Here is a 23,537-nt window from a genome sequence, read left to right on the forward strand (position 1 = left end):
TGTGGCCGCACTGCAGCTATTCCTAAGGACATCAGCTAAAATGCCTTGCTTTTTAAAGCCGGAATAAATAGCAACTTATACAGTACAGAGAAAGCCTCAAGTTTCATGGGTCCAACTCACTATGGAGAGAAAACTTGCGCTTTTGTGGCAGCTCTGGCCATTTATTCATAGACTGCCAGATACAACAGTATTAATGAATTGATAATTCCCACAGATCAACATAGCCATTTTTGCTGATAGCAAAATCTTTATTAAGAAGTTATTTCACTGCTCCTGTTCCATTTCTTCCTTCCTGCAGTCACCAGTCTTGGTGTTTGTTCTGTAGTATCTGTGGTTTCCCAAACTGATCTTGAAAGCTCACCATCTCTGTCTCCATTGCTACTCTCAGCTATTCTCTTCCTTACTTCAGTTCTTGAGTTCAGTTTCACAGATGCAGTTATTCTCTGCACCCTCTTAACTCTCAAGACAAATCCAGGCTGCTACAGAGGGATTATCTTTTCCCACTTCCAATTTAGATGACACCAGAAAATTAAAAAGAAGCAAGGCAGCCATTTATTTAATTATTGGAGGAAAGAGGAGACTGAAGTTTCTTTGGATGTCCAAAACCCTTGTTTTGTTTCCTGAAGAAGTTGGGTTACAATGGGATAAGCTTTGAAAGTTCCTTAAAGACACATGAGAAACTTTATGAGAGCTGTGCTGGCACTCTGTGATTTCCAGTGGAGCAAACAAACACTCTGAGAGCTCCACGCTTCTGAGCTGCAGTCTGGTTAATATCTTGGAGCTTCTGTTTGCACAGTTAGGAAAGCAGGGAATAAAATAAGAACATTCAAACTACTGGAAAATGTTTTGGGAAGTCTAACTGAATTTCCCATAACTCTGTTAAATATATTTCCAGCATCAAACTTATCATAGAATCATAGAATCGATTGGGTTGGAAAAGACCTCCAAGATCATCGAGTCCAACCCTTGGTCCAAATCCAGTCCATTTCAAGTATGCTTTCTATGTATCAAATAGTGAAGATCTGATCTGGGAAATATCTGTCCTTGGCGATATTCGAAAGCTGTCTGTACACAATCTGGCTCAACCTGGTGCCAAAGTCACCAAAGGTAACTGCTTTGGCAGTGGAATTGGACTAAATGATCTCCATGGGCCTTCTCCAACCTCAGGCATGCTGTGTTTCTGTGATACGATGTGGGCAAAGCTGGCTAAACAAAATCTCTATTGAATGGGCTCAAATATCTGTCATAAAAAAAAAAAAAAACGGGCTGGATCACTGCTTCCAAATTGCTGATACTTGGCTATTTCAGCAGCTGAACTGTTGAAAAAAGGTTTCCTTTTTCATGCTAAGAATCAAGTATGTGACAGGAGTTTTACTTCTGATTGGTTTGCAACTCTGCCCAACATTATCAGGAGACAGGACTCAGCTCTTCTGCTCCTTACTGCTCTCATGCTCTGTAGTAATCTGGGCTTTTATGCAGGATCCTGTGTTGAATGACAAGTATCAAAGTCAAATTTCTGCTCCTTACCCCAGTGATGAACTTCAGCTCAGCTACCTATGCAAATAAGGCAACAGTGGGCTGGTGGTAGCTGTAGTTTCCATTCTGCTAAATTTATGTCCTTTATATAAAAAGTAATGATAACATTTTATGTAGAGGAAAATTTTTATGTTATTTTACCGTTAAGCATGGAGAAGAAAATAAGACTGGATAAAATCCACGTGATTTATACTATGCTTATTAAAGCTCTAACTAGGGTAAGGCTTGAAAATTTTTGTTATCTTAATCTTTTGAACATGCAGAAGAAAACAAACTGGATAAAACTCATATGAATTATACTGTGCCTATTAAAATTCTAACTAAGGCAAGGCTTCAGTCATGACTTCAGTAATTAAGTACTAATCATAGTAGCCATAAAAAGGAGAGAAGAAAACCACTTTTTCACATACTTAAAAATGGCAAGATCATTTTTGCTCAAATTCTCATAAAAATATAGCCTTTGGCAAAAAGTCAAATTCTTAGTCTTAAAGGCTTTGGAATGATTGACAGAATTGACATGATCCATTCTTCATAAAATAATATGAAACAGTACTCACAGACCCTACAAGTACATCCACCTAGAGCAGGCTAAACCCCTCTATTTTTAAGTATAATTGTCAGCTAAGCAAACAGAACAGTGAACTAAAAGCCCGAAAACTGATCCTTTCACCAACTGTAATCTGAGAATGAGATTAATTGTGTCCTTTGAACAAACATTGCATAATCTAACCTATATTGAAGCTCAAGCCATATTTTAGATCAGATATTTTATTTATGCATTACAGGATAAATATTGATTCTGGCTAGACTCCTGTGACATGAGGCCAAGTTAAAATGAGTCTTTAAGGAATATGGGACCCTAATATCAGTTGTAGAATGGAGTAAAGTAGCATTTAGCTATGTGTCCTAGGTACAAGTGTGGACAACAGAATATCCAGCATATAATAATAATTCCTCAAAATTGCTTCCCAGTCTCCAACAACATGTCACCTAAAGGCAGCTTAAATCTTGAAGTCCTTGTATTTAACAGCCCTCTGAGAATTTCTCTTCCGTGAGGTTGTTGGTGCCCTTTGAAATCTTGGCTTTCGGTAACAGTGTCCTGTGGCAGGGTTTTCTTTAATTGGTTACATACTTCTATGATGAATCGAGCTGTGGCTACTCTTACTTCTAGCATGGAAGCTCTTCATTTATATAATACTTGAAATTATAAAATTCTAGTCTAGATTGTAGCTCACCATTTAAAACACTTACATATGGATCATTGGTTACAGAACATAAACATATTAGTTTAAAATATTGCTGATACACTTACCCTGTCCTTCTGTATCAGACCTGCTATCACCTTTCCATTGCCTAAAATGACAATAAAATATTGTCTAGTTCATAGGATGGTTTGGGTTAGAAGGGACCTTTAAAGATCATCTAGTTCAACTCCCACATTCTTCAAGCTGATCATACTTTTTAGGGAAAGGCAGATGCCTGAAAAGCACAGTGAACACTTTTCTTAGAACCTGTTGCTCTGCTGCCTTTATCACACCGAGCCCATTGATCTGACCCTCAGTGACACTGCAATGAGTGTCCAGTCTGTCAGCCATCAAATCTCTTTTCAGGGCCCTGTCATCATGCTGATATTCCTGCTGCCTTCCCCCTTCTTCTGGACCCTCTATACCTTGATCTACATACCCAGGTCAAAGCTCTGGTGTTGCTGAAGTAAACTGAAAATGGACCATCACAGATAGTCTTGCACTGTTTCCCAAATTTGTGTTCTAAATCTCCTGCCTCAGATTATTTGAAAAACAAACAAAACAAACCCACATTCTTCTGTGAATGTTGTCGTATTCATTTATAGGCCAAGTATAAAGCCTAATTTCCCTTAATTATCTCATGTCCAATGAACATATGCCAGAGGCCATGTTAACAATGATGAAATTGGAATAAGTACCTGATGATATATGTTGCATGTTAGCTGTCCTTTGAGTCATCATTAAAAACAGATAGATTCCTTTATATTTCCTCTGGAGTCTATGGATTTCTCAGTGAGGTCAGTGAGACAGTTTGAGTCACTCAGTCAGAGTGACTGATCTGCAGCTCATTTGGATCTTTTTTTCTGTGAAGGGCTGTAAAGGGCTGTTCTTTACCTTACCTGGGAAGGCCCTTTTAATTAAGAAGCACTCACGGATACAAATAATCCATAAATAAGTAACCTGTGTCTTCCTCTGCTGCCCATGATTATTACACATCAACATGGAATTTTGGAAAGCAAAAGAGAAGAGAAAGGAATAGAAAAGTCTAAACCTGACTAAGCTGATGTGTTGGAAAAATCAGTGATTGCTGCTGACAGACTGGAACATAAAGATCTGTTTTTTACTTACAAGGAGACTGCCTACCCCACTACTCCTTGCACTCTTGAAGTACTTCAAGCTATGATGTCCTCTGAAGCCAGAAGAGATGATGTTATCCTAGCAAGCTTTCCTAAATCAGGTATGTTTTTCTTGCTGCACAAAGAGAGTTGCCATAATAATGCGGAAAATCAGAACATATATATCAATAGCAAAAATAATGACAGTAAAAATAACAATAATAATAGTAATTGCTACTACTAATGTCATTATGATGTTTCATTTACAACTATGAAGTATTTATTTCAGGTTTTATTTGAGATGAATGAGAAAGGACAATGGCCTTCTTATTTGAAAATTAAAAAAGAACCCACCATAAACTTTGTCATAAAGCTGTCTAATTTCTTTTCATGTGTAATACTGTATGTTGTAGACTTCTCCCTTCCAATGAACTATATCCTATGTAGAGGGATATGAATGTTTCCTGAGAAAGTAAAAAAAAAATTCTTTGCATTAATCTTACAGTGTCAATAAGGGTTCTTTTTAAGTGATGTTAGCTACTGGAGGAAGCTTTTTGAGGGAAAGCATAGTTTGGAAATGGAGAAAGTGTACAAGGAACAGTTAATAGCAAGCACTCCACATTAAAAGATGGGTTGCAAATCCTGAGAGATAAAAGAGAACTGTTAAAGCAATCATTTATTGAACTCTAATCGTGAATGCAGTTGCACAATACGCAGGACAAAAGTCGATGCTCCAGATAGGTGTTGTAATATTTGGACTACAGCTGCCTGTTTAGTGACTGCAGTGTATGTCAGGTGTTAATGCTAAATGTAAGACTTTTGACATACTGAGTAGTTGTTAATTTACTGAACAGTATTATAATTAATCACATACAGAGGAATCTAATACCTGTGCTTCATGCTATGCCTTCTTAATGGAAGAATATATTTCCCGTTTTATTATTGAATTCCTCAGTCTTTTTAGAGTAGTGAAGTGTATTATATACCTAGAGACCTTTCTAAAGACTAAATTCAGGTCACTTCTTGGCTTGTTGGCAAAAAGTTTCTGCTGTAGTTAGGTTTTCATCCAATTATATTTCAAATAAATGGAAATTTTTCATTGACTTAATTGAAATCTGATTTAAATATGCATTAAACACTACTAAGAAAGAAGCTCATGACACATTAGTAGCTCAATCTGTTTCAAGTATAGTTATCTTTTTGAAGACAGAATATCAGCATCTGTCTCCATAGCTTTGGGTAATGCTGATGCATATCTACTTACAAAGGTTGCTTTGTTAATTCTCTGCCAGGCTTTATGCTTCTTTGCAAGTCTGCATCAAACAAAATCTGAATCATATAAACATGTATCATGGCTACTTGAGCCTCCTGATTTATTATTTTAGCCTAATAAAAATGGTTGTCATAAGGAAAACAGATGATGTTTATATGTGTCATTCCTAGATGCTGCTTTTGTTGTTGGTTTCGTCACTATACAGTAAAGCTACAGTTTAGAGCTGCCTTTGCCTTTGTTTCATGGATTTCTAACACGCCTCCCGACCTGTCTTGCTCTGAGATTCATTCCTGCTCACAGAAGCAGGAGGTGGACCCTTAACCATAATTTCACTGTTGACATCACTCAGTGGTGTCATTTAGTCACCTACAGGTAACAGCTTTTTTGATGGGAATATTTGGGATTATCAGTGGTAGCTCTATGCGTTAAGACACTACTGCAAGGAACAGACATTTACCTGGCTGGCATGAATGTGGAAAAGTGATGGGTAGATGTTCCTGCCCTGGACTTGAGTCTTGGTTACTTTTTCCCTCCACTCAGGTCTGCTCTGAAGTCAAAAGTGAAGCACTGGTCCCAAACTTTGAGAGTTTCCCCTGAATGCTGATGGGAGCTCAAGGCAATTCACTATGCTGTGTGTATGGTAGTTAGAAATTTTCTGTGGGAGGGATATGTCTTTGCTCTGACTATGGAAGTCTCCTGAGGTCTGCTCAGGGCCTTAGCCTCTTGGGCTTTTATAGAAGCTCAGAAGAAACTTCCCAGCTAACCTTTAGCTACTCTTTCACAAGCACACCCTGCCTGACCACAAAAGGACTTGTAACAGCCCCTTGTACCATGAGGTCAGTGTGATGACCTAAAGGACACCTCTGTCTTCACCAGAGTCTGTGTGCATGCCTTCCCTGGGGAGTGAAGGACCATCTCTGCAGCCTTATGCACCTGACAGAACTCAGCATGTACAAAGCTCGTGCAGTGACCGAGCAGCAACATTTCCCTCCAGACCAGGATTAAAGACTCTCAGACAGATTATTTTCCCCTGCTACTGGCTGCTGCAGATAAAGATAGGACACAACTCTGAGCCTGAATATAGGAAGTGGTCCCAGGAATGCTTTTGTCCTGCCTGTTCCCTCCAGACTAGAACAGAGGGCTTCCAAGAAATCTGCAAGGCACTTATGCAAATATTCTTCTTCAACAGTTAGTTCCCCACATAGCAGATGACAGCTTTTGCTACCTGCTCTTTGCATGTGTTGCATTAACATTTCTTTATATAGTTCACAAATCAATTAAATATTCAATACTCATAAAAATATATATACTTATTAATCTAAGAGTGTTTTAATATATAAAATCTATTGTCTCTCATCGAGGCATTTCCTCAGAGCTGCTCTTTATCCCTCTCTTCAAAGTTATGTTTTTCATTTCTCCCTCACCCTGCAGTTCTCCAACCTGGTAGTATTCAGGTCTGGGGAAAAGGATATTTTTTTGCATTTCTACCACTTTTCTCCCATAACTTGCTTTTATTTGGTATGTATTACCTTAACTAAAGATCACTCTACTGTTATCCGAGCCTACAGCTACTAAAGGTTAGTGAGAGCCTAGCTGGGAAGAAAGGTAAGTGTTCTGGTCTGTGTATAATAAAGCCTTCACTGAGGAGTTGTACTATTTAACCTGAACTTCTTTATATGATTTAGTAATCATACTTATTTGGAGTCTCTTTCAAATAATATCTACTCATAACCTTAAGCCTTAAGTATGTCATCAGTTCATTGAGGAATAGGGTGATCCAGCAAAGCTAGTCCTCGTGTCCTCTGGTCAGTGACCACTCCTTCCTACAGCCATGAAGGATCCCAGTTACCAAGCACCTCTTGCTGCTGGTCACAAGACAGAGATTAAGTGTGAGAACATCACTGGAATTAATGAGGAGTGAAAAATATTATACTAACTTGGCACTCTACACTAACAGGGGCCTTTTTGTTGTCTTGTTGCACTGCCTTCTAGATCCTGGCAATTCTGATAAAGTCAGCAGTTACAGCTGTTATAAAATTGCTATATAAAATGGGAAACACAGGTTTCAAGCCATATGGTGAGACAGATTTGAAACTGGACTGGCCTCAGGTGTCTGTGCTATCTTACCATCATGGAGGAGGACTCCATCACTGGCTAGAGGAGAAAGGCCTGGTGGACTGAACTTCAAAAGCAGTTCCTGAATGGTATCCCTGGTACATAAAGGAAAATTAACATCGGTTTAAGAATACTTTAAATGGAATGGTAAAAGCTGAGGGTATTTAGGACTTTTGTCATTAACTATTTGTATTTACTCTTCAAAGGCAGCAGCTGTGGAGATACTGTGATGCAGAACAGCCATAACTATTGGCAGAGAATTACTTAAATGAGATAAATTACTCACTTAAAGTAAAAGGAGACAGAAATTTTACCTTTTCTGAATGATATATGGAAATATATTTCATGAACAGATTAGTCAGTCTGGTGCTACTGCCGATTATTTTTATCTTGTTTTGGATGTAAAAACCCATCAACCTTACCCAGTGAAGCAAATTTCAATACAGGGAATGGACTCGACCTAGGCAATGTATAAAGAAAGATGAAAGCTGAAAGATCATGTTAGGATCAAAAAGGGGAATGGTGAAGATGAGGGAGTCTTGAGACTAAGAAAGAAGTAGGGTAAAATAAAAAGAGGGAGAAGCTTTCATGTTTTTGTATCTCTGTTTTTCCTGACCTCAAAGGATACTGGGTATTTTGATTAAGTCTAAGCTATAATAGTTCCTCAGATTGAAGATTTGAAGAGACAGTTGTCCAGTATCAGATACATCAAGTAGAATATGAATTCCCCTTTCCCCTCTAGGAATGAATCTGGAGGCATTGAATGGAATCTAACTAGGGAAGATGAGAGCCATGCAGTCCTGATTGAGCTCAAAATAATTAATTTATGAAATGACTCAAACCTGCTGACCATATAAAAGAAGAGAAAATCATGAGAGGATAAAAAAAGTGGGTTTTTAATTAAAGAAAAACAAACCTTTTGATGGACCAGGAGAGTAAGAAAATGGTAGAACATACAAAAAGGACGATGAGGAGGAACTTTATGGTGAGCACTTGACATCTGGCCCATGGTGAATTCACTTGAGTAGAGCCTCTTAGTAGAAAACAGAGCACTCATGGGAAACAGGTCAAGAGCTAAGCAGGCACACAAATGTACTCACTGCCTTGGCTTTGGGGTTTCCTTCTGTTTATGAAGAATGTACATTACCTGGGCATTGCAGGGGAATTTCAGATATATCTGAAATATATATATCTGATATATATGACACATATATCTTTGCAGAAATAATCTTCTGAATTCATTAGCAATGGGTTTCCTCAGGAAGAAAATGCAGTGCAGGAATTTTGTAATTTGTTAATGATGACATGCTGCATGAAGCAGGGAAAGACAGATGGGCAATTATGAGATACCTGTGTTCAGACTTGGGAAGTCTGATTATATGGCTACCAGAAGACATGCTGGGAAGCCAAATACTGATACAGTGGCTTTGATAGCCTGTGTCTTGCAGGGTTTGAATTGCCTGTTTGGCATCAGCTTTGTCCCTGTGGAAGTGGTTAGATGTCTTTGCATTGGGCTTTCCCTGTGCTGCTTCTAGGAAAAATTGTTTGCTAAGGCTCAGTGCTGTGCAAACACTGGAGCGAGGTTGGATACAGCACTCACTCAGAGCACTAGGAAATGAAGTACAGACGTCTGGAGAAGCTTTGCATGGAACTATGTCTTGTTTCTCAGGGTTTATTAGAAGCAATACTACCAAAAAGAGCTCTGTTGCGAAGTTTACCCTGGAAGCAGCAGAAAAGCACTTATCTCTCTTGTTCCTCTGCTAACTGTTAATCTGCAGTCTGGCTAAACTGCCCATAGAGAGTGGTGAACTGGGTATTTCAAGGGAAGAGATGCTCAGAGTATTGTTTCCTTCTCTATTTGTTTACATCAACTCATGTTGCTATTCCCTCATCTCCATACCCTATGGGGGTAGGAGGGAATGGATACAAAGCTTTATGTCCTCCCATGTCCCACCTTTGCTTCCAGCCCTTTTCTTTCTTCACAATACACTATGTGGAGCTCACTTAGCTCCCTTGGTCCTTCAGAGGGCAGCAGGAGCTGAAAGAATTACTGGGTCATGGGCCAAGATCACTGGGTGTTATTGGTGGTGCCCATCTTGGCCTGGTAGCCAGGTAATCAGCATCTGAATTAGCCCACAGGCCATTAGCCGTCAGTTCTTCTTTGAACTTCCTAAAGGATTAATTTAACAGTCATGGACTGGGACTCAGCAAAATCCACAGAGAAACATTTTGAAATAAATTAAAGAAAAGCACCCTGTAGTTCTTTTGCATGACTTTCTGCTCCTAATACCATGATATTTGAATAAAACTAAATGTCTTTGATAAATTAAATGGAAAAAAACCCAGTTCAAATATGGGTTTCAGAAAAAGAATTAAATTAAATACACAATTTTTACTTCATGCTTAATACCAGAGCTGCACACTTCCAGCTCCTGTACCACTATATCCGCTGATGTCTCATATGCTCTACTGAGCTAGTCACACTGATAATACTGATTTGTGCATTCAAATTCCTATACTGAAAATTAAAATGGTATTTTTTTTTTTTTGCATGGAATGCAAAAATGTGACACGACTAATTTTTTAATGCACCTTTCAATTTTCAAATGCCTCTTTAATCAGCTTTATTTAGTATATTTTACATTTGCATTTTATATTCAGCCTCATTTGTATTGGCATGTAACACTCTGTATGACATAATAACTTCTCTCCTAAAGGCTCCAGGGCTTTGATTATTTCAGGGGCATAGACCAGAAGGAGATTAATGACAGGTTTGGAGGAAATAGGACATTTAGTGCATTAGCAAGAATCAGAAAGTCCTCCATAACATCAGTGAGTGTTTTCTGACATTCCTTGCTCCTTCCTTCCTGTTTCTTCCTCTTCCTCTTTTAATGTCAAGTTGTGTAGATACACAATGAGGCAACAGAAGACTTCTTGGGGTCACTGGCCTGGCTCCTGACATTTATATAGTAATAAAGTTCTAGTCAGAGAATTCCAACTTTTTACAGTAATTTGACCAATATAGTTGGGAGAGCTCACATAAAACAAACAAGCAAGGAAATTTGTTTTGGTGTATTGTGATTTAACCCTAGCCAGCAATTAAGTACCACACAACTACTCTCTCACTTCCCCACCCTCCACTGCCCCTGGTGGGATAGGGAAGACAATCAGAAAGAGATAAAACCTGAGGGTTGAGAAAAGAACAGTTTAATAACAGAAATAAATTATAGTAACAGTAATAATAATTAATAATAACTAATAATTATTCAAAAAGGAAAAAGAGAATTAAAGCCAGGACCAACAAGTGATGCACGGTACAATTGCTCACCATCTGCTGACCAATGCAACAGCCCATCCCTGAGCAGCGGATGGCCCCTCTGGGCTAACTCCCCCCCATTTATACACTAAGCATGATGTTCTGTGGTATGGAATATCCCTTTGAGCAGTTTGGATCAGCTTTCCTGGCCATGCTCTCTCCTAACTTCTTGTGCACCTGCTGGCTGGCAGAGCATGGGAAACTGAAAAGTCCTTGACTTGGGATAAGCACTAATAGCAACAAGCAAAACATCAGTGTGTTATCAAAATTATTTTCATTCTGAATCAAAAACATAGCTCTGTACCAGCTGCTGGGAAGAAAATTAACTCCATACCCTCTGAAACCAGATGGTGGCTTGGGCAGTCTGTTAACACACATCTGACATCTTCGAGTTAGTGTAAGAAGATTATTTCTCCATCGTGTGCTGTGACATTCTCTGTATTTACTGGCTTGTTCTTTCGTATTATCTAGTGGAGTATTAACAGGAGGGAGAGGGTAGGTAACCATTGCAACTTTGGGAACTAGCCAATACATTAATAAAGATGATGAAAGCTGTGGAAAATTGCTTATTTCTTACTTTGTTCCAGAGTGGGGATTACAAGAATGGAAACTCTCCAGAGATAGCAAAGCTGAGGATGAAAAAAAGCTGTGAGAAGAAAGTTTAGAAGAGATGTGGAAAGTTTTGGGTAGCAGAAAGACCGAGAAAGGTATACTTCTGTAGACAAGGGATAGTGGTCTAATCTGATGTTGTCATGAGCTTCATCCTGGTTAGAGAAGGTGACCATCATGAAAAAGGCTGTGCATTTCAAGAGGGAAAAAAAAGATAAAGGAGAATCCAAGAAAATTTTGCTACACATTAGTCTGCAGCCCAAACAGTATTTTAGAGTAGTCAAGAAAATGAACCCTCATATACTGAGGATTAGTTATTTTTTATCTCTATTTCAGTACTTCCTATATCATAAATGCTAATAGTGTCATGCAAGCTGGTAAATAGTTTGTCTCCTGGTAGTTGTCTCATACCTGTCATGTAATACTTACATAGTAAGTCATGTAATCCTTACATAGTAAGTCATGTGCAATCATGAAAGGCTCTTACCTGGCATTCTTTCGTGTGCCTATACCCTGAGATAGCAGTTTCTGCCAGTCTTCAAAATATTCTCCAGCACTGATCATTTTGATGGGTCACCTTCACACCAGTATACCGGGGCTAAAGCTTGCCTGGGATGTAGAAGGGACCTGGACAAGGTGTCCCTTCGTAAAAGTCCTTAACTTGGTCTCTGGCCTGCCTGAGCTCCTCTGAGGTTGTGTAGACAGGCCTTTGATGAGCCAATGGCATGGGAGTATCTGGTCAGGGTATTATTTGGGCTCCCTCTCCATTGTTTTGCTGTACTTCTTTGTGGGTGTGCAGACAAGCTTTTATCACATAACCTAAGACACCCTACTACCCTGGGCTGTGTTTGGAGGCTTTGACTCCACTCTGATCAGCCACATACTGAATTATTCAAAGGAGAAAATGCCACATATGGCATTTTCATTATAGAGCCAATTCTGCTTCAAGCCCTACTTTTCATGGGCTCATTCGTAGAAGCCCAGAGAACGTCCTTACTCCTTCAGGCTTTTCTTTTTTTGCAGATGAATGATCAGGGGAATTTTAATGTACCTTCTTGAATGGATCAATCTTAATGGATCCATCTTAAAACTTATTAGATTATTTTAGAGGAATAATTTATGGAAGACTCCTCCAGAGTTTTACTGAGATTAATGCAGATCATAGGAATTGTTATAAAACCCCATCTCTTCTCATTTACCACATGAAAGCACAAGTTTCGAGACTATGCTTTGTTGTTTCATTTAACAGAGAATGGATCTGCATAAGCAGATCAGTCCACTACACAAGGGCCAGATGGCAGTGTCCTGTAGCTATCACAGAAAAGTCACCATCCTCCTTCTGTAAAGCTCCACAGTCTGGAAAGACCAGGTCTGGTAAGCATGGTGTGGTGGTTTGGAAAAACCTTTCTCCCCTGGGGCTGGTGATAGTCTGCCCCAGGGGGTAGTGTTTTTGATACTGGACCAATTAAAATTTGATGCACCCTGCGGAAGTTACATACAAAACTGGAAGAGAAGATGTTAATTTTAACTGCGTAGCTGGAAGCAGAAGCAGCCATGCCTTGAAACTCCACATGTTAGAGGGGGGCCAGGGCGCCAGGAGCAGCGCTGAGTGAAGCCCCCACTGAAGCTGGTGATCGAGGGGGACCCCGTAAGATTGGGAAGACCCCCTGGGTTGCATCTTCTTCCCCCCCTCGCAGTGGGGGGGAGAGAAAAGCAGCGGCAAAAGCAGCACAACAGAGAGCTGTGGCCGTGAGCCAAGACGGGCTTCTGGCCAAAAGACTGTGCAAAGGAACTCCAGGAGCAAGAGAAAATAGCAGATGAACAGCAAATATGGCATGGACCAGACTGAGAGACGGAGGAACATCCAACAGAGAGAGAGTTGGTTGGAATTAGTTCTAGGGTAAGGACTAAACTAAAAGGCCTTAGAACTCTTTGACTCCAGGGAGGAGGGGTAGAAATCCCCAAAGAAGTCTCCTGAGAGCTCGTCCCCATGGACCAGAACCTTCACAGAGCAAGAGCAGGGGATAAAGACACTAAACTTCAACTGCTTGCACTTCGTGCTGTAGACGTGGTGACACGGGTATTCCCCTGAAACCTATGGTAACACCCTTGGACGAGGTGGCCGAGGAGCGAGAAGTGGGGGCAGACCCCCCACACCCCTTAGAAGAAAGAAGAATTCTAATTGAAACTGCTGCCTTAAACATAAGAGACACTTCCAAGTACCACAGAAATTAATTTGGAAGAGCTGTGGCCTGAAAGTGAAAAAAAGACTTCTTTCTTTCTGGACTTTTTTTTGAAGGAAAGGAGAGATGGTCTAAGTATATTTATTGTTTCACCATAGAAGAGATAGTTAAAATTGTTATATATATGTATATATATGTATTATAGTATTTATTGTGTAAGTAATAACTTGTAATATAATTCCCTTCCCCCATACTGAGTTGTGCCTGTCTGAAAACTTCTCTACACACATTAGAATAAATTGTAAAAAAACTTTTGAAATTAGCTTTTTAAAATTGTTTTTCCAAACCTTCACACATGGGAAGCCAGAAGCCTTTAGAGGAACTGTGGTGGCTTGAACAACAAATACCATTAATCTGGAGATTATAAAATCCTTTAATCTGTTTTTAATCTCTGTGTTTTTTAAGATGCTTCTTAGAAACTTTAAATCAACTGATACTTTCCGTCAGTCTCTTGGTTCAGTATTAGACAGGATCGGAGGGTCTTGTGTAATGCATACGGTGTGAGGTACACTGCTCCCATCTTCCAGCTCAGCTGTCATGGCAGGTGCCTCTATCAAAGGCTCCTATTTGTAAATCTTGGTGCTGTTGCTTTTTTTGCTAAGAAATTTAACTCCCCTCAATATCACTCCTCATGACTTATGTCTTCTAATTGTTTTTTTTCTCCATTAATACATTTCTTGGTTTTTTGGTTGGTTGGTTGGTTTTTTTGGTTTTTTTGGTTTGGTTTGGTTTGTTTTGTTGGTGGTTTTTTTTTTCTGGTTCCTAGGGATAAAACATGCCTCCAGAGAATAATTGACCTGACTGCCCTCTCTTGCAAAAATACACAGGAAACCCTCTGCATTTTTGCTATCAAAATTTCGTTGGATTATTCTGTGATAAGTGAAGTGTAGGATTGAAATGAGCTGTCTTTCTGTTATGGAAATCCTACTCCAACACTATGCTATTGCATGAGATACATTAATAATTTACATACCATTTTCTCTCTTTTTCCATCCTGAGGGAGGACTGTCCAAACTAATTTTTTTTTTTTTGCCAGCAGGTAAAAATACCAGTTAAACACATTTTCTTAGTTTCAGTCCACAACAGTTTAACGACAAGGGAATGTAAGGCAAAAAAATAAGCAAGCTGCTTTTTGTTTTGCTAGGGTGGCTGGTTATACCTCAAGAATCAGCAAAGGTGCTATTTCACGGTTCAGCAATTCTTAGCTAACATCAGTGCAGTGATGCAGGTGGGGCCAACTGGCTGCCCTTTGGCCCAGATCTTGTTCAGCAGATGGATCCAGGAAGAGCCACGTGTTATCCACTTGTTTCAGATCATGCTTGTACATAGGTAGTCTTTCTATGTTGATGCGGCCATACAGAGAATAGGAGACGAAGGGAAAAACAAAAGATTTTGTATGAATTGAACAAAATTGAAGCAAAAATGTAGGGCTACGTCATCCCATGCCTCAGGGACCAGATGTGAATCCCTCAGAGAGAGCAAATGGCAAAAGTACACAGGTAGGTAGTTGCTGGTCCTCGTGCTTCAAGTGCCTAACAGCCAGCATTCAAAAGCTGGAGATAAGAAAGCATGGTATTTAAGTGCTTGGCATAAATTTTTTGGAAGAGCTATTTTCTTGTTCCTTGTGACCCATCCATCCTTTTGACAGAGACTTGAGTATTAAAACCTAACACCAGTTTTTCTGCTGAGGTCAGTGCACTCAGAAGCTCATCACCTTAAGTACATTATAAATGCTAATCATTGTAGCTGAGGTTATATTATTACCAACTGAGGAATGACTGATCAATTGTTAAACAATGATTGAGCTCATTAAGGAAATGTATAAATAAGTTATTTTTGTGGAACCACCAGAAAAATAGAATTCTGTACCACAGTCTGAACAGTGGCCAAGGACTGCATGTGCCCCTGTGCCGTCCTGGGCACCAGCTGGAGGAAGCAGTCTGCTACCCTCACAGGACTGCCCACAGCTCAGTCTCTAGCACACTGAACATTTCCTCTCCCAATCTCAACAAGTTTGATCTAACTTTGGTGAGATAATAAAAAAAAAGAAAACCCCAGGAGAGTGAGTACTGGAAAGAGATTAATTGCCTTTAGGATTTTGATTTTGACATTTAAATTCCAGTCTGCAATTCATGTAATTCTATTTTGTTATTTTTTTTTTACAAACTCTGTGTTGTAATCATGGATTTTTGTTGGTAGTATAAGGTGATAGGTAAGGCCACACAAAAGAAGAAAAAGACTCCTGATTGTTTCCTGGAAAAACCCATCACCAGGGGAGACATTCCCAGGAACTGATAAAAGGGTTAAAACAAAGAAAGGAGTGATATGGAGATAACACGGCCTTTCTTCCTGAACATTCTGGCCCCCGAACTTGGGAAGTGGACCCTTGGGCCTATTTCATCTGTCTATCACTCCAAAAATTAGTTTATTGAGTATAGCCACTCAAACTGCCTAAAGAAAAAGGTATAAAAAGATATTGGGCATAAGCAAAAATCAGGGAGAAGTTCCATCAATGCTGCGGAGGTAACCAAAGGGCTACCTTTCCTCCCTCCACCTTCTTGGAATGCCATGAGATTAGCGATTGCTTTATGCATATGCACTAATTTTACTTTTGTTCCATACAACTTCAAAATTTTTACTTATTACTTCATTGTAAGTTGCTTTTGCTTTAGCGTGTGGGCCTATGCTTTATATTATTGTTATTACTGCATACTGTAAGTGTGCTTTTTTTGCAGTTGGACCCTATTCCAGGCACAGCAAACCTCATATATTATCACAGATATGTATTAATAAACATGTTATTTTGTGAACTGTTGGAGTGAGTTCGTTTTCAGGTGCTGACAGTTTTGTCGACAGTGAAATAACTCATAGGAGAAACCTGCTGAGGAGTTTTTCTACCGCTATTAAGTGCGGTCCCCATATAAAAGGTATCAAATGTCCTATCTGTCTTGGTGAATCTGTTAAGCCAAGGGTCTCATTAGGTGAGACGCTAAAGGACTGTTTTGGACGTTAAAAGGCTTTGATCTCCTGGGGGACAGTGATAGCCAAAAAAATAAATTAATACAGGTTGGACAGAAAATTCTTCTTTTCTGCCCCTTTTCATGTGACAGGCATGATATTTTGAAATTATTTAAGCCCTTTTTCCTAGAATGAAATTGCATTTGGTTGTTTATCTTATGTTCAACTTTTATCGATTTCAAAAGGTTCAAATTACTCTTTGGAGTGGCACAGTTCAGAAAGAGTAATAAATTATTATCATAGGGTCCAAAAAACCTCCAAACAAACAAAACTCAAAAAACCCCCAACAAATCAAGCACCTATAAAAAGGTAGCATGTGGGTTTCTTTTTCTAGATAGCATTTCACACTGTGTCAGAGCCTGTGTGTGTGAGAGAGAGAAGTAGAATGGATAAGTCCAGGAAATATTTTACTGATCTTATAGATAAAGGAATAGCGGCTGCCAGTTTACTGCCTCGTGATGAACTGCTGTTTTCTTACAATGGAACTCTCTACCCTGTCACTATTTGTAGTCCTGAAACATTCAGAGCCTTGGAGTCGTTTGAATCCAGAAGTGATGATGTACTTTTGGCAGGATACCCTAAATCTGGTGAATATATTTTGCTTTTTTGTTAAGTAATGTAATATAATTGCAAATAGGTGGATTTGTATTAATATATTCAATATATATGATATAATATATATTATATTAAATAATTGTATTTAGAATGTTCACAAAATTTTGTGAAATGTATTTTGTTCTCAAAAAGCACAAGATAATTAGTTATGAGGACTTTATGTAGGAAATTTTCCAAGAGACTGAGAAAAACAATGATTTCTTTTCTATAACATGTAAAGGTATTTGTTATCTTTACTTTTCATAGTTATGAAGTTAAATGCCTGAATTGGAGAGAATTAAAATACACTGATTTACACCACACATAATGAGATCCCTTGATATTACAGGATCTGCTGTCACATTTATCTTTGTAAAGTTAACAGCTTTGTATTTTTACACGGAATTGAGCTTTCCGTACCTTCCCATGCCATGCTGCATTTTCTTTAGTTTGTTTCATATAGATGTCAGGAAATAGCTATCAAAATATTTTTTAGCACTTGAAATGATCACATTGTTCAATGCTTATTAGGAAATCAGGAGATCTTTGCTAGGAGTGTAAGTTTACAACTTTTGCTCCTTTGCTCCTTCTGCCTGAGAGCACCCTGTGCTGCCCCTTATCAGAGCCACAGGTTTGGGTCAGATGTGTCTCATATCCATTTTAATCTAGTACTTTCTCTCCTCCAGCAACTGGGTTTGCACTGTCTTAGAGCTGAAAGGATTGCAAGGTTTTTGGTTTTTTATCATATTTTCTTTTTGAAGAAATGCTTGCACCAGACTGCAGTTGTTAAGACTGTAGTGAGAAAGATGTAGGAACCCAGTATCCAGAAGTCAGGAAATGGTAGACTAAAGATGAGAGTTCGCTACAGACTCTTTGGTATGTTTTGAGAAAAATATAATAAAAGTGTATAGGAAATGTCACTTCAGAGAATTTTTTTCCTATTGGCAAAGCAAATGAGTACATACAGCACAGAGGACCAAAGGTAGGACCCTGACAGGTGATTGTCCAGATAGTCAGCTGTGATTGTATCACATGATGAAAGGAGACCAGGTAACTCACCTCGTAGTACTACCTTCCTCCTGGCTTTCCTGGAAAATCCATTTCTGTTTATTCTAAAACTTTTACAAGAAATTCTGTATTTTTCCTCTTTCAGGCACAAACTGGCTAAGTCAAATCTTAACTGACCTGATAAACATATCTGAAAAGAAAACACAGGATAGAGAAAGCGGTGTGAATGATGAAGAACTAGAATTCCCCTACCTTGAAGTTGGAGATGCTGAGAAATATGAGGTGGGAAGAGAATATGTATACAATTATTGAAATTATGTGCTTCAAATACTGAATATATGGAGTGTGAAATATTCCACTGTTTGAAAAGAACTCTCCCACTTTTCTGTATATGGCATCTGGTCAGGATGAATCTTGTCTGGATTGCCAAATGGTGAGGAATAAACGAACACTTCAATGAGAGTGACAGGAGCACTTACCCATTAGATACACAAGAACTGCAGAAATTCAACATAGCATCTTCTGTGTTTAAGAAGAGCTTCAAGAAATATCAAATAATGAAATACTAGCTTTTGTGTCTTTTACTAGCTCTTCCTCCTCACCCCTGCATCCAGTCCTTGAGATCCTTCAGCTTTCACATATACCCAGTTAGAGTCTGTATCTTACCTTCAGATTTGAGCCCTTGTCTAACAGAACATGTCAAATTCATTATCACTAAAGAGAATTAACAATGGATAGTCTTTCTCTAGTCACTCATTCTCAGGGATTTTTGAAGATTATAGCTACTCACAGCAGCCCACTAATATCCCAGGGTAAAACATACACACACAGAAAAGTGCTTTTATCGGCCAATAACTTGATAAGTTTAGCAAGGCAACATTTTAGAATAGGCTGTTGGAAAGAATATTTGTACTAACTGAACTGTCCACTCTCCTCCTTCCAATTCCTAAAGTGAATGACCAAATTACCTTCTCCAAGATTTATGGTTACTCATCTCCGTCCTGAAAACCTTCCCAAGTCTATCTTCAAAAATAAAGTCAAGGTAAGTGCTGATTTTAATGTCTTGAAAGCAAACACTTCAACAGCTTTTTTTTTTTTTATAGCCAATGAAGTACTTTTCTGCCAATTTTCAGAATCACTCTTATACTTAAGTGTTTAGCCTGGCCATTTCTACATGCCTGTTTAAGTACTGCCATTCATCTCACTTAACCTCTGTTTGTCCTTATTGGCACCTTTGTGACAGTCTCCATAAGGGAGTTGCAGGGCTTGAACAAATCCTCCAGAGGCAAAATGCATTTTGACACAGTTTCCCATGGGAGACATTTTGTGGTGTTGTCACAAGTGAGGGCTTCAGTGTGTCAAGTTTCAGAGAGAATTTGCATTTTTGTGATTTTTTCCCTGCTACCTAAATGATGAATTATGCTTGCATTGAGCAAAACATACTTAGATTCTGCATAATTAATTTGGTTAATCTGTATAAAATACTTTAATAATTAAAGGCAATCATCTTCACATGGTTCCAAAGCAAAGTTAAATACTTCACCTTCTTAATTTGGAATGAAATTGCTATGTCTGCAAGTAGCATACAAGATATTAGAAATTCCCCAACTGCAGTTATAAAATACATTATTATTGTTTTCATGCTATAGTTTGTTACATCTTTCTGTACAAATAATTAATTTTTTTTCTAGATATTGTTATTGATTCGTAACCCAAAAGATTTAGCTACATCTTTTTACCATTTTTCCAATGGCCTGGCTATTCTTCCCTCCTATGAGACCTGGGATGATTTCTTCACAGATTTCATGACAAAGAAAGGTACAGTATATTATTCTGGCTGTGTCAATTATTCAATGCTTTGTCTTTGTCTAAAAAAGCTTTACTTCAGTAAATCAGCTCCACTAGGAATTTTTGGTTTACAGTACAAAAGCAGAGATTAAAGAGAGAAAGTTAGGCATTTGCACTAAGTTTACCGTACTTGTCTTACTGCTTAAGGATAAGTCCCTGTCAAAACTGCAGTTCCACAAGCTGCTTTAACTTGTCTAAACTGATATTTTTTCTAGAAGAAGTAATTCTTCCTTATCTCTGTCTTGGATCCCCTTCACCCCTCCTCTCCAGTGTCCATCATCTTGTGTCCATACAGGCATATAAACACCTACATGCCAAATAGGATGAAAGGAATTATTTGGACTAAGTCTAATGCATTAAAAAGGAGAGAAAATAATAACACTCGTTTAAATTGCATAAGTTTAGCATAGCACACAGCCAGCTGAAGGGAGGGTTACGCAAGGTTTCAAAGTGGATTAAGGGAGTCTGCAAGATGGTTTGAGTACTGATAGCTCTTTGGTGGAGTCCCATTTGCCCTGAGATACTAAGTTTTACTGTTCCAACTTACAAATTGTATCATATCCCTGAGACTTGTGCATATGCCAGAACAGCCTGGAGCAAAACCTATAATTTCCACAGAAGGGTGTAAACTCTGCCATAGACATGATTAATAGTGCTCATGGCTGAGAGATCAACTTAATGAATAAAATTTAGTTTATTTTTTAAGGAGCTTGTCTAATGTTCATTTATGACATATCTTAGGATTCTTTTGTTCTATTTAGTGGTCTGGGGATCCTACTTCGAATACCTTTCCAAATGGAACAACTATGCTGATGAAGAAAATGTTATGACAATAACTTATGAAGAGCTAAAAGAGATGGGTTTATCAATAATTACAAATATTTTATACTTCAAAGAGCATTTTTTCCTAAACCAAGTCACCATTATATTCATGTAGGGTATGCAAACTGTGTGGGATAGATTCTTATTTTACGTAAAGAAAAGGTAAAATGCAAACTCAAAAACCTTTTAAAATTTCGCTTGAGAAAATTATTATTGTTTTTTATTTAGCTGTGCTATAAGCCCAAATAATTGTAAATCAAAATCCCCAGTAATTTTCTGGGAGGAGCTTTTATATATTCAACAGTGTAGATTTTGTTCAGCTGTAAATGGTGCACCGTCTTTTGTAATCTATAGGGAAACAGCTCATATCTCCTCTAAAATAATTATGGAGAAGAGAAACACTATGTATTACTCTAGTCCTACTGAACTCTATGAATATTCCATATATGTAGCTAGCAGAGAGATGTAGGGAATTGTAAACGCCTTGGAAAGCAGTGTAATTTGCTTGAATGTCATGTGGTATGTTACATTCCCCTTTCCAGAATCCTGTCGTGGGTGTGAAAAACATAGCTGCTTTCTTAGGGATTTCAGTGACTGAGGAGGAGCTTCAGCTTGTGGTAGAGAGGAGCAGCTTTCAGTCAATGAAGAAGAACTCACAGAAGACCCATGGGGCATTAGGCAACGTTCTCTTTCGCAAAGGTAGGAAGCTCCAAGCGGTTCAGAGGTAGAAATGTCACATTCTCAAGAACTCGGGCCATTCTTTGCTTCTATTTTTTTGCACACATATTAGCATTGCAAGTTAGTATCAACAGGTTATCACTATTTCACTTGAGAAAGCTATTCAAGGAGCACTGGTGAGAAAGATACCCAGCAAGGCTCTGGCAACAGAGCAAATTTTATAGGCCCGCAGACAGCTGTCAGGAAGGAGGAACTGTCATGTGTCTGAACTCCGCTTCACCTCTGTGCCTATGTCACTGATTGTTCAGCCACTAGAGGCTTATCCGAGCAGGCAGCACTGGGCCAAACTCAACCTGAGTGGCACGATCACACTTTTTAGGAGGGCCACTGCCAAACCCCTGTTCACTCTTACAGGTTGGGACTAAGTCAAACATGCAAGAATCAGGTACACAGAGGAGGGGCAACAAAAGGGAACTATTTTTGCAGCATAGTGTAGGGGACACGGAAATGGGAAGGCCAACTGGCTGTCAATCTATTTATGCAGTTTACGTTAAAGAAGTCATTAGATAAAAACTCTAGCTGCCAAAGGAGCAGAAACCCAGCTCTGCCTCCTGCGAGATAATTCTTAATCAATTCCTCATGATCTTTCACTTTGTCAGTCATAACTGACTGGAGTAGGGAGCTGTAGGGGACCAGGACTTTAGGCTGCCTTTTTGAACACAGTCACCGGAAGAGGAGTATTCTCTTTGGCATTATAGCAGTTTCGCAGATATGTAGCTCCATTGAGTTCACAAAATTATATTGGTGCAGAAATGAGTAAAGTTTTATCTGGAAAAATAGATCAACAGTATTTAGTGCACAATGGAATAAGAATGACAGATGTATAGAAAAATTTTTCTTGATTTTCAAGTTTCTTTACTTCTCTGAAGGTGCTGTAAGTGACTGGAAGAATCTTTTCAGTGAAGATCAGAATGAGAAAATGGACAAAGCATTTGAAGAATATGTAGGAGGAACTAAACTTGGAACAAAGTTAAAGTATGAAGTGTACTGTAAAGCCTGAAGAGTAATAAAATGTGGTCAGAACAAGAACTTCTTGAGGCACACGCTGATAATCTGAATACTATATACTGGAAAATTAGATCAAATTATCAAAGCACTGTTAGAATTACTCTAATAAACACATTGCAGCAGCCTTTATAGTGACAGTGATGAATAGTAGGCTTTAGTTTTATGGTGAGATCTTTGGCTTGCTTTGGCTACACCCATTTGCTGCAAGATGTGTCAACTAATCATATTCACAAAAATTCAACAGCCCTGTTGAAGTAGCTGTCACCTGGAGGGAAATGACCCTTTTCTTTCTAGCCAAACCCCATCTTTGTAGACTATTTTGTAGTTATTTACTGTGCAGATAATTTTTTCTTCAAAAATGTTTCAAATCAAGAAACATCTTCACAGAAAAGATTACTAGCAAAAATATGGATCTGACACAAACCTAATGACAAAGGATGTCTTCCATGACTTCAGCACAAACTGGATCAGAGCTAGAGAGAGAAGAAAGAAAGGGAATGAGGATCAGCATTCTTAAGGATTTTAATCTCTCTGAATGCAAAATGTGAGGATGGATTTCAGATTATAGGCTGGTGTCAACTGGAAAAATTCACTCAGAGTCACTGCTTTTATAGGAACATAGAACAGCCCAGGATGGAAGAGATCTTGAAAAATGATACGATCCAACCTTTCATGAGAAAGGGAGCCTAGATGAGACTATTGCATCTTGAAGACCTCCAGTGATGAGGACAGACTCTACCGCATTTCTGGAGAGGTTGTTTCAGTGAATGATTGTTCTCACTGTAAAAAATTTTTTCTTATATTAAGATGAAACCCCTCCTCATGCAACATGAACCCACTGCCTGTTACCTTCTCCATAGGCTCCTTGTGAATAGAGAACCTCTGTCCTCTTTGTTGCTGCCCTTTAACTACTGAAATACTGTGATGAGGTTGTCCCTGAGCCTTCTCATCTTTGTGGTCCTCCTTTGGAACCCTTCCAGTTTGTCAGTGTCTTTCTTGAAAATGGTTCTGTTGAGAGAGTGGGAGTTCCAAGAGTGATGGTGTGAGACA

General features: G+C 38.8%; 1 protein-coding gene across 1 annotated transcript; it reads left to right on the forward strand.

Annotated features, from left to right (window-relative positions):
- Positions 1-16,854: 16,854 nt before the first annotated feature.
- On the forward strand, positions 16,855-23,121 carry LOC113983173 (sulfotransferase 6B1-like). The gene is given in 7 exon segments (XM_039379546.1): positions 16,855-17,056; positions 18,217-18,353; positions 19,024-19,113; positions 19,763-19,889; positions 20,681-20,773; positions 21,282-21,440; positions 22,349-23,121. Coding segments are annotated over 7 exon segments (939 nt in total). The 3' UTR covers positions 22,480-23,121.
- The last annotated feature ends 416 nt before the right edge of the window (positions 23,122-23,537 follow it).

This window comes from Pipra filicauda, unplaced genomic scaffold (genome assembly GCF_003945595.2).
Source record: "Pipra filicauda isolate LSUMZ 115617 unplaced genomic scaffold, ASM394559v2 scaffold16_size7369187_pilon, whole genome shotgun sequence".
In the NCBI taxonomy this organism is placed as follows: Eukaryota; Metazoa; Chordata; class Aves; order Passeriformes; family Pipridae; genus Pipra; species Pipra filicauda.